Raw genomic sequence first — 12132 nt, forward strand, 5'->3', positions numbered from 1 at the left:
CACGCTGCAGAAGATAGATGACAGCATCATCCACACTAAGTTGAGCCTGATATGCAAACTGTAAAGGGTCCAGGGCAGATGACACGAGGGGTCTCAGCTGGGCCAGGATGAGTCTCTCAAACACCTTCATCACGTGAGATGTCAGTGCAACCGGTCTGAAGTCATTGAGGCCAGATGGGACGGGCCTCTTTGGTACCGGTACTATACAGGAGGTCTTCCATAGCACCGGTATCTTCTCCAGCTTCAGACTCAGGTTGAAGATGAGGTGCAGGACTCCAGTCAGCTGAGCAGCACAAGTCTTCAGGACCCATGGGTTGACTTTGTCCGGTCCAGGAGACTTGTTCTGACGAACCTTTTCCAGCTGCTTCCTCACCTGGCCGGCTGTCAATGTCAGAGGGGACGTTTCCTCTGTGGGGGTGGGGGCAGGTAGGGGGGTAGAGGTGTTGAGCTGGGACAAGGGGGCTGAAGGTGAGGGTTGTTGATTGTCCATCTGAGTGCTCTGTGGGGAGGTGTGTGTAGACGGTCCAGGAAGTTTGAGTACAGGAGGGGAGGAGGAGGGGGCAACAGGAGGTGAGAGGCTAAATCTGTTGAAATGCAGATTGAGTCGTTCAGCCATGTCCTCTCCACCATCCTGTTGTTTGGCTTTGGTGTTGAAGCCAGTGATGGACTTTATACCCCTCCAAACCTCTCTGGTGTTGTTCTGTTGGAGCTTGGCCTCCAGCTTCCTCCCATAAGCGCTCCTACACTCCCTTAGTCTGACCTTGATCTGTCCCTGTATCTCTTTCAACTTGTCCTTATCACCAGATGCAAAAGCCCTCTTCTTCTGATTAAGAAGACCCTTCAGCTGACTGGTGATCCAGGGCTTGTTGTTCGGATAACAGCTGACATTCTGAGTGGGCACAGCTACATCCTCACAGAAGTTGATGTAGTCCGTGATGCAGTCCGTTAAACTGTTGATGTCCTCCCCATGGTCCTGACAGAGCACATCCCAGTCTGTAGTGCCAAAGCAGTCCTGCAGCGCCTCAGTGGCCCCCTGGCTCCACTTCCTCACAGTTCTAGTGGAAACAGGAAGCCTCTTCACAACAGGGACATACTCCGGTGACATCCAGATAAGGTTATGATCCGATCGGCCGAGGGGGGGCAGGGCAGTGGAGCTGTATGCATCCTTGGAATTAGCATACAGCAGGTCTAAAGTTTTATTGTCCCGTGTGGCACAGTTCACAAACTGATTAAAGGTGGGCAGGACAGAGTCAAGAGAAACATGATTAAAATCCCCAGAAATAAGGACGAGGGCCTCCGGATGTTTAGCCTGTAGTCCTGCTACAGTGGAGTGTAAAGTGTCACACGCAGCAGCCTCGTCCGCTGAGGGCGGAATGTAGACTCCAATGAACTGCACAGACGTGAATTCCCTTGGTAAATAATGACGTAATCCCACAGCCAAAAGCTCAATGTCCGGTGAGCAGACACGCTCCTTCACAGTAATATGTCCAGGATTGCACCACCGCTCGTTCACAAAAATAGCAATTCCACCGCCTTTCTTCTTACCGCTCAGGTGCTTGTCTCTGTCCGCACGTAGAGTTTTGAAGCCGGGTACAGATGCGCTGTGGTCAGGGAAGTCCGCATGGAGCCATGTCTCCGTGAAGCACATGATACTACTCATAGCATACTCCTTCTGAGTCCGGACAAGCGCATGAAGTTCATCCATCTTATTTCCCAAAGACCTCACGTTCCCCATAAGCACAGCTGGAACTGCAGGCTTGAACTTCCTCCTCCGCTCCTTCACTTTCGCTCCAGCACGGACTCCTCGGCGCTTCTTCCTCTGCAGTTGCTTGGGGATGACTGGCTTAGCTCCACTCAGGAATGGGACCCTGGCCAGAGAAAGAAGCTGTTCTCTGGAATACACAAAGGGCCGGCAGTGCTGCTGGGCCAGGCAGCCAAACACAAAAAGCCCAGAGAAAAACCAAAAAAGCAGTTTAAACAAACAAAAACGCCCAAAAAACATGTTTCATGTTTCATAAGGCAGGTAAAGTGAGGGAAAAAGAGAGAAAAAAAAGACAAAAAGTCAACTCTAGAAGATGTGAAAAGGTGTGAAACCCAGGAGCTACTGTGACCTGCTGCCTCTCTCTCAGGCGCCAGCCAGTAATAATTATTTGCAACAAACATTATGGTATTGATTCTTTGTATTTTAACATTGGTGATATTATGGGGTAGGAAGGGAAAAAACAAAAATAAAAAGCCTGTAGCACTTCATGTAAGGACCTGCGTTCAACCGGACAGTCCACCAGCACCTTCCTATGACGTCCTCTACTGTTTGATTTTGTGCTCACTCATATGTAAGTCACTTTGGATAAAAGCGTCTGCTAAATGACTGTAGAATAGAATGGAAAAGAATAGAATAGAATAATTTCCACCTCAAACTGATGCAGCTGTCGGATGCTTGCCGGCATCATTGGAGGGTAATTTGTCTGTGACAACCTGCTCCGTCAGCTGACATTCATCACAGAAAGTAAACAGTTATGAGACAACACACACTAGAGCAGCTCTGTCTTGTTAAGTATTATTTCTGTGGAATAGTAAGTAATAATAAGTATTATTTCTGTGGAATAGTAAGTAATAATAAGTATTATTTCTGTGGAATACTAAGTAATAATAAGTATTATTTCTGTGGAATAGTAAGTAATAAGTATTATGTATGTGGAATAGTAAGTAATAATAAGTATTATGTATGTGGAATAGTAAGTAATAATAAGTATTATGTATGTGGAATAGTAAGTAATAATAAGTATTATGTATGTGGAATAGTCAATAATAATAAGTATTATGTCTGTGGAATAGTCAATAATAATAAGTATTATGTCTGTGGAATAGTCAATAATAATAAGTATTATGTCTGTGGAATAGTAAATAATAATAAGTATTATGTCTGTGGAATAGTCAATAATAATAAGTATTATGTCTGTGGAATAGTCAATAATAATAAGTATTATGTCTGTGGAATAGTAAATAAGTATTATGTCTGTGGAATAGTAAATAATAATAAGTATTATGTATGTGGAATAGTCAATAATAATAAGTATTATGTCTGTGGAATAGTCAATAATAATAAGTATTATGTATGTGGAATAGTCAATAATAATAAGTATTATGTATGTGGAATAGTCAATAATAAGTATTATGTCTGTGGAATAGTAAATAATAATAAGTATTATGTCTGTGGAATAGTAAATAATAAGTATTATGTCTGTGGAATAGTAAATAATAAGTATTATGTATGTGGAATAGTCAATAATAATAAGTATTATGTATGTGGAATAGTCAATAATAATAAGTATTATGTATGTGGAATAGTCAATAATAATAAGTATTATGTATGTGGAATAGTCAATAATAAGTATTATGTATGTGGAATAGTCAATAATAATAAGTATTATGTCTGTGGAAAAGTCAATAATAAGTATTATGTCTGTGGAATAGTAAGTAATAATAAGTATTATGTATGTGGAATAGTCAATAAGTATTATGTCTGTGGAATAGTAAATAATAATAAGTATTATGTCTGTGGAATAAAAACAGAATGGTGGAAATAAAAAGTGTCAGACTCCATAAAGTCTAAAATATAAAAAGTAAAAGAGAACGTGTTGAACACGGTGGAAAATAAGATAAAACAGCTGAAATGTTCGCTGAATTCTGAAGGACATTAGCTTGGAAGACTTTTTAAGCAGTACAGAGGATGAGAGGAAGGAGAGTGTGTATTGATTAAAAGTGTGTTTGATTGATTAACTCTGAGCGATGTGGGATTCAGCCTGATTCACTCAGCTTCATTTAGTTAGATGATTTTTCCTGCGATGAGCGAACGTTGCTCATTTGTAACTTGAGGAAATTTGTATGTAGAAAATAATGCAGATGTTTAGTTTATTTGTTGTTTTTATCATATCAGTTATATTTTTAGAGCACTTTTCATGCATCCGAGCAGCGCCCAGCAGTGTGTGTGGTATTTACTGACACACGGTGAAAGGTGTGGTGTTGCTAAAATACTGTCAGAAAACGTTTTTGTGCTTTTTGTTGATTCCAAAATCTCATGAGAAACTCAGCTGAAACCTTTTTGTTTTGTCTCCTTCAGTCCATCCTGCCTGAGCAGCCTGTGGAACATAAGGAGCAGCCGGATCCTCGTCCCATCAGGTCAGAATTGGCTGAAAAACCGCAGCTGGACGCTCATTTAAACACCGCAGCAGAACAAATGTCCTCATAACACACATATCTCCTCATATCTGCAGCGGTCCTCGCTGCATCGCTGTGTTTGACTACGAGGGGGAGGAGGAGGACGAGCTGACGTTCTCTCAGGGAGACGTCATCGCCCTCATAGAGGTCATCGGGCAGGAATGGGGGCGGGGCCAGATCCATGGACGAATCGGGATCTTCCCCCTGAACTTCACCGAGGTGGTGGAGCCCCTCCCACAGCCAGCGACGTCGCCGGGGGAAACGGCCAAACCCGTATCAGCAGAGACAGCCGTGACAGAGAGTTCAGGTGAGCTGGAGGAAGTCTGCTCATGCCACGGCCGAGCCGTGTCCTTCAGGTTGATTTCTTCTGACATCTGTGACGATACTGAGTGACCAGATGGCTCGCTAACTTCCTGAAGATGTCAAACACAGCACGGCAAAAACTCAGCCTTAAAAAACAAGAAACGAAACAAGAAAATTTGGCTTGTCAAGACTTCCCAAAACAAGTAAAAATACTTTTAAAACGAGGAATTTTCTGGTATAAAAACTAAGAACTATCTTACCTTTAAAAGAAATAAGCATATGTGTACTCAGTTTAAGATTTTTAATCTTGCGTACATTTCAGGTTTTTCAGGACGTTTTGTGCCTCGTCTTTAGTTTTACAAAAACACTTTGAATTAAGAAGTTTTTTCTCTGTTAAAAGTTTCTAAATCCCATAATTTTAGATGACGTAGCAAGACGCAGGAGACTTTATCTCAAGTATCTCTGATGCTCATGTAACTCTGCTGTGCAGCAGCAGTTATAACAACGTGGAACTAAGCTGTGAAACTCTGTGGTTCCCTCAGATATGAGATTCATGAAGAACAAACAGAAGCTATTTGTAAACATAAGTGTCAGACTACAGCAGTGATCCTCCTCAACAAGAGCTGCACTCGTTATACGAAGACACAAGGAGAGACACTTTTTAAAGAAGTAAAAAAAGCCACGCTACGTATCCTGCTACGTTACCAAATCGGTAACATTCAGCTTTTCAACAAGGAATGGTTATCCTAAATATTGTACCGAGTTATGGCATTCTTATGCAACAGTATATGGTGAAAATACAACAATGCCTCCAGAATGTGGGTGTTTCTTTTTCATTATAAACACGGAGCTACCGACAGAGCAGCTCTTTGGTGGAATAAGGTGCAGCTGAAATCAGTCAAAAATGGCAACTCTGACAGGGTCCATGAGGACAGCAAAGTTTCTGCAAGCAGCCTGAAGCTCTTGTTTGTGGAGAGAATTGCACCCTTGAGGATCTTTATGACTTGTTTAGATAACATTTTCAGAAAGCCAGTGGCTGCTTCACGAGCTGCAAGGCCGCACAACGAGGAACACTGGAGCACAGGATGGGCTGGGCGATAAATCAGATTTTAATGTCAATTATGATCTGGGTTTTTAATGATAATAAAAATAAAAGGGTGCGATTATTTTTCTCTCTGCAGTTTCCTCTCCTGCTGTCTTCAGCTGCTAATCGAGCGTCTCTGGCATTGTAGCGCTGTGCTGTAAACTCCTCCCACAGCCGCTTTGCTTTCATTCAGACACTGTTGCCAACTTGGCAACTTTCTCGCTAAATCTGGCGACTTTTTTGTTAAAAGCGACTAGTGACAAATCTAGCAGCTTTTACTGGAGTTAGACTTTTCTGGTGTTTTAGCGACTGACTTGAAGACACATATTGTTCTGCAGTTACTGTAAGGAAGGAGCAGCGGGAGCCTCTCCTGTCCTAAAGCACTCCCAGGCGGCCAGTCTCAGTCGGCTCCGGCTGCAGGTCAATGTAGAATAACTGCAGTAGGTTGTGGAAGTTCACCTAAACATAGTTTATACCATTGTCAGTGAGAACTGCCTGCATTATTTTCCTATACATAGTTTGGCGAGTTAAATCACTATAATATCCCTCCGTTACGGGGCGTCACCATAGCAACGCGTTAATCTTTTAACAGGTGAATCAGAAAACGCGCTGTAGCTTGACAGCGGTTGTTTGGCATAAAAAGTACATGGAGGCCAACATGAAATAGTTTCTATACGTCAGCATATTTAGCAAGCGTTGTAATACAAATTTCTTATAAATGTTTCCTATGTGGGATCATGGTAAAAGCGGATAAACAACTCAAAACCGTGCATTACATGGTTATAATGCACGATGCGGAGTCTAGAACACCATGACGTGCAGCGTTGTTTAATCCTTACTTAGATTTATCTATTCAGTTTACATCAGTATTTGCACTTTGTCAAGACAAAGCTTCATGTTATTTGTTTGTTTTCTAAAGTTTGTGGAATCCAAAAGACATTTTATTTAAAAGCCACAGTTTAATGTTACATAAATTCATGTTGCTAAAGATAATGGTAAAATATGAAAATTGTGATAAAGTCAAAATAATCGTGATGATAATTTTTGCCGTAATCGAGCAGCCCTGCTTCAGGAATGACACCACAGTGTTCTGCTACAATGGATGATTAAGACGCATTTGGACCAGCAGTGTTAAAATCCAACCTGTAACTAGTTTTTAAAGCTTTATAGGTTTATTTTTCCATCTTTAGTGTCCGTTTTCATTCAGTGTTAATCTAATGATCTGGTTTCATTTTCCACTTTCCTCAGCAGCCCTGAAATCCTCACAAGCTCCAGATTCAGATGTGAGTGTTCTTCCACCGTCCTCCTCTCTCTAAAACCTTATTCTTTTTATGTCGTTTGGTGTGTGAAAGTGTTTTTACCGTGAGATAAATCTGTGTGAGCAGACTGAGGAGTGGGTCGTGGCTCTGTTCCACTTCCCCGGACAGACTGCAGAGGATCTGTCCTTCCACAAGGGGGCGCTGATCCAGGTGACCGAACACATTGATGCAGAGTGGAGGAGAGGAAAGCTGGAAGGGCGGGAAGGAATTTACCCAGCAGCCTTCACTCAGCCATACCGCGGTACGTCAGACACAACAACACAGAAGTGTCGGGTCCAGTTCAGTAAACAGGCATCATTATCTAAACCAGTTCGTCGTCTTGTCTCCAGCTCAACCAGTCACAGGCCAGCAGGCGGTGAAAGGAACAGCCAGAGCTGTGTTTGACTTTACAGCCGAGAATGAGGATGAGCTCACACTGAAGGTGTGTGTGATGGTGTGTGTGTGATGAGGGAGATAAATGTGTGAATGTTTGGGTATTTTATTTGAAGTTGCAACAAACCTGCTTCATGTTTTACTTTGTTTGCATAGAGAATAAAATTTCTGTTGTTTTCTGGTGAATTTGTCTTCCAGATGTGAGGAAAATAAAACATGAAGGACTGAAGCATGAACTGTTTCCTCTGCAGGTCGGCGATGTCGTCACACAGGTGGAGTGTGTAGACGAGCAGTGGATACTGGGAGTTGTGGGCGGGAAGCGCGGGATCGCACCTAAAAACTACATTTCGTTTCTCTGACTGGGAAATCCTGACAAGAAGTTTTTAACTGGGAGAGATGCACATAAACCCAGTCCGGGTTTTTCTTTTTTCTTTTTTTAAATGTCTGATATTTTATTTCCAGGCGGGATGATGAGATTTTACTGGCCCCAGAGGGACTCTTCTTTGTTGGTTTTTACCTTTCATGACTGGATTTATCTGTTTTTCTTCTTCTTTTGATGCCATCTTGTGGACTGAAGCTGTTTTTTTCTCTGAACTAAAAAAAAAAAGCTTCAGATTTAACCAGAAGATTGAAGCAAAAAAGGTTAAAATTGTTCAAAAAGCCATTTCTTGTTCACTTTTACCCCTTTTTTTTTTTTTTTTTTTTACAGACAGTTCAGACCTTAGTATCTGTAAATCGGATTATGTCGTGTTTAACGCAGTGAAACCCTTAAAGACGTCATGTCATGTAACAACAGCCTGAACGAGGAGGAGCTCTGCTGAGCGGCTGCAGAACAGGAAAAGTTAAGTTTTCTTGGTTTTTTACAGCATCTGCAGCCTGCGTGAAGCACATGCTTTGATTTCTAAATAATTTTACGCTCGGTGGTCTGACGGCGTTGTGTATCACGTCAACGTGATGTTGGAGGTTTTGTATCAGATTATTTTACAAACAGCAGGTTTTTCTCCTCTTTTGCTCAGAAATCTGTGCTGAATTTTATTTCTGTTGTCATGCTGACATGCTGTCCATTGTTTTATTATAATGTACGATAAACACTCCAGAAATAACCAACAGAAAAACATGTTGAACTTGGTCCTTTATTTCCACTTGTGTAACAAATAACTGGTTGGATGTGATGAATGGAGGATTCATACTAGCTATATAAACTTGTCTTTACTAAGTGGGATTAAAAGTCTCACATTTTTAGAGTGAAACAGGAAGCTGCCTTAACATCAGGTTATTGCTAAAACCTCTGCTGCATCCTCATTTCCTGCCTGTGGTTACCCGTTATCATTTCAGCTGCGACTCTGGTTTTTACTCATTTTAAACTGCAGGTAAAAATACAGTTTTGTGTTTTTTTTTGCATTTTAAAGTCCAGCATGTTCAGATTCGAACTTAATGAGTTGCTTTTTTGCTTTTTTTTTTTTTTTTAAATAAAAACCAAGTACAAATATGTCATTGAAAGCAACATTAACATGGTTTTCTGTCATTTTGTGAGGAAAAAATAACTCCCACTAAGCCCAAGTTCAGCCAGATAACACCAAATGTGAAGCATCACAGGTTCTGCTTTTTACCTTGTAATCTGACTGGAGTTTCACTGGTTGGATTTTAAAGTACTTCAACAAATGTACAAGTTGTTGAGAGGAAATAAAAACCTGCATCCACTGCAGGAGTGTTAGCAGATTTACATGAATGAGACGTTTGTTCCTCACATTTCTGCATGAATAGCTGCAGAACTGCTGCCAGAAAGCTAAAGTCAGGAGTTGTTGTGTCTGATGCTAATGCTGTCTTTTGTAGGAAATCCGTTAAATCGTACGTTAAGTGTACAAACAAGCTCTTTATATCTAAAGCACCTTTTCATACAAGAACGTGGCATTGACGTCCCTCAGACTGTGAACACACAAGTCACACACATGTATCCAGAAGAATGTGGGATCTAAAGCTGTTGTTGCCATGTTTTGTTTTATTTGTGTGTTTTTTAATAAGGTAAATAAAAACATGAAACCTCTCGTGTACACTGAAGTTGCAGAGAAAGGCATCAGGTGGACCAGATCTCAGGCAGGCAACGCACTTGGCCCCAATTCTGAACAAGGGGAAGCGCCAGAACACAACACTTCCTGAGGTGAGACTTTCTGTAACTGAGACGACTCTACATATTCAGATGCTTCAGAGACACAGAGCACCTCCATTAAGATAGATTTATGGTTCATTTAGATTTAATCGGGCACATTTTCTGTTTAGAAAAAGAAAATCTGTGAATTTGTGGATGATTTATTTGTGCCAACATTGTTAGGGTGTCAGTTCTGCTCTGTGTGATTTTCCTCTGCTTTCACCATCATCGGTCTAACCACAGTGCAAGCTGAAGAAACAAAAACCTCAGAGTGTTTTGCTGCTTGTGCCAACCATTCATTTCCTGTAAACATTTCTTACTGAGGTAAAATGGCACAGAAACTGGTTCAGCTGGACAAAAACGCCATCGCTTCTTGCATCTGTGTGGATCTATTGAAGGATCCGGTGACTATTCCCTGTGGACACAGCTACTGTATGGACTGTATTAAAACCCACTGGGATGGAGAGGATCAGAGAGGAATCCACAGCTGTCCTCAGTGCAGGAAAACTTTCATACCGAGACCTGTCCTGGAGAAAAACATCATGTTAGCAGAGTTAGTGGAGGAGATGAAGAAGACTGGACTCCAAGCTGCTCCAGATGATCACTGCTATGCTGGACCTGAAGATGTGGCCTGTGATGTCTGTACTGGGAGGAAGCTGAAAGCCATCAAGTCCTGTCTGGTATGTCGAGCCTCGTACTGTAAGAAACACCTCCAAACCTCATTATGAATCTTTTACTTTTAAAACACATAAACTAGTTGAAGCTTCCAAGAATCTCCAGCAGCTCATCTGTTCTCATCATGACGAGCTAAAGAAGATTTTCTGTCGTACTGATCAGCAGAGTATCTGTTATCTCTGCTCAATGGATGAACATAAAGGTCATGAAACAGTCTCGGTTCCTGCAGAAAGAGCTGAGAAGCAGAGAGAGCTGGAGGTGAGTCGACAAGAAATCCAGCAGAGAATCCAGGACGGAGAGAAAGATGTGAAGCTGCTTCAACAGGAGGTGGAGGCCATCAATGTCTCCGCTGATAAAGCAGTGGAGGACAGTGAGAAGATCTTCACTCAGCTGATCCGTCTCATCCAGAAAAGAAGCTCTGATGTGAAGCAGCAGATCAGATCCCAGCAGGAAACTGAAGTGAGTCGAGTCAAAGAGCTTCAGGAGAAGCTGGAGCAGGAGATCACTGAGCTGAAGAGGAAAGACGGCGAGCTGGAGCAGCTCTCACACACAGAGGATCACAGCCAGTTTCTACACAACTACACCTCACTGTCAGCACTCAGTCAGTCTACACACTCATCCAGCATCAATATTCGTCCTCTCAGATACTTTGAGGATGTGACAGCAGCTGTGTCAGAGACCAGAGATAAACTACAGGACATCCTGACAGAGACATGGACAAACATCTCACTGGCCCTCACTGATGTGGAGGTTTTACTGTCTGAACCAGAACCAAAGAGCAGAGCTGACTTCCTGAAATATTCAAGAGAAATCACACTGGATCCAAACACAGCAAACACACGTCTTTTATTATCTGATGGAAACAGAAAAGCAACAGTTATGAAAAAACATCAGTCTTATTCTCATCATCCAGATAGATTCACTGGATGGTGGCAGGTCCTGAGCACAGAGACTCTGACTGGACATTGTTACTGGGAGGTAGAGTGGAGAGGAGTGGTTTGTGTGTCCGTCGCCTACAGGAATATTAAAAGAAAAGGAGGCTCAGATGAATGTTATTTTGGATTCAACAAGAAATCTTGGTCATTACGATGTGACACAAACAGTTACACATTTTATCACAACAATATTGAAACGTCAGTCTCAGGTCCTCCTTCCTCCAGAGTAGGAGTGTATCTGGATCACAGAGCAGGTTTTCTGTCTTTCTACAGCGTCTCTGAAACCATGACTCTCCTCCACAGAGTCCAGACCACATTCACTCAGCCGCTACATGCTGGACTTTGGTTAGGATTAGAATCCACTGCTGAGTTTATTGAAGTGTAAACAAGAAACTACTGCAGTTTCAGGCAGGTTGTGTTTAGTCTCGTTAAAACATCATGATGTTTTTACTTCTGTCTTTTTCTTTTTAAAGAGTCATAACATTTGAAATATTGTAAAGTTTATTAAATGAAGGAATGTCTGAAAGCCAAACTCAGCAAACAGAAGCATCTTTATATTGACCTTTAACATGAAGAACTGTGTCAGGCTGAACTGTGAAGAAACAAAAACATTTTTTCATCATTTTGGTTTGTTTTTTGTCATAAAAGGTTTAAAATAAAGAGTAAAGAAGTGGCTTCACCTCTCGAGTTACTTTGCTTACAAACAAAAACTTATTCAATCATTAAAATGACAGAATCACATCAGTTTAATTCATTAATAAAGCTTTACATGTGTAGCGTATTATCATTAACATTAACCTGGGATCCAATGTCGGAGGGACAGTAGGTGTTTTAATTATTAATTCGCTGTGTCCTTAGACAAGCGGACGATCTCGGGGCACCACCCAGCCCTAAATTTGTTATACGGTCAGGCAGGGAATACCGTGATATGACAATATTTGTCTAATAACATAACCATCAGTCTCAAAATACGCTTACTGTAAGTTCTCGTCAAAGGGAACAATTCACTTCCTTAAAGATCAATCACGCTACCACGACTTCTTAAAATATAACACACTTTATTAAAAACCACACCGGTTA

At 41.5% G+C, this 12132-nt stretch overlaps 2 protein-coding genes across 2 annotated transcripts in view; both read left to right on the top strand.

The window, feature by feature from the left end:
- Positions 1 to 8267, top strand: part of LOC306769274 (uncharacterized protein) — a gene marked incomplete at its 5' end in the record, with an annotated part of 54813 nt that extends 46546 nt beyond the window's left edge. The window contains 6 exons of the mRNA XM_079257840.1: positions 4121 to 4179; positions 4275 to 4525; positions 6857 to 6888; positions 6991 to 7165; positions 7254 to 7345; positions 7548 to 8267. Of these exons, the coding sequence (XP_079113966.1) occupies positions 4121 to 4179; positions 4275 to 4525; positions 6857 to 6888; positions 6991 to 7165; positions 7254 to 7345; positions 7548 to 7655 (717 nt within the window). The 3' untranslated portion in view covers positions 7656 to 8267. The remainder of the gene's footprint in view (positions 1 to 4120; positions 4180 to 4274; positions 4526 to 6856; positions 6889 to 6990; positions 7166 to 7253; positions 7346 to 7547) is intronic.
- A 1504-nt stretch (positions 8268 to 9771) lies between these two features.
- LOC306769275 (tripartite motif-containing protein 16-like) lies at positions 9772 to 11437 on the top strand (the record flags this gene model as incomplete). The annotated part of the gene is given in 2 exon segments (XM_079257841.1): positions 9772 to 10161; positions 10163 to 11437. Coding segments are annotated over 2 exon segments (1665 nt in total).
- Between the last annotated feature and the right edge of the window lie 695 nt (positions 11438 to 12132).

The sequence above is a fragment of the Telmatherina bonti genome (genome assembly GCF_933228915.1).
Source record: "Telmatherina bonti genome assembly, chromosome: 18".
NCBI classification, from domain to species: Eukaryota; Metazoa; Chordata; class Actinopteri; order Atheriniformes; family Telmatherinidae; genus Telmatherina; species Telmatherina bonti.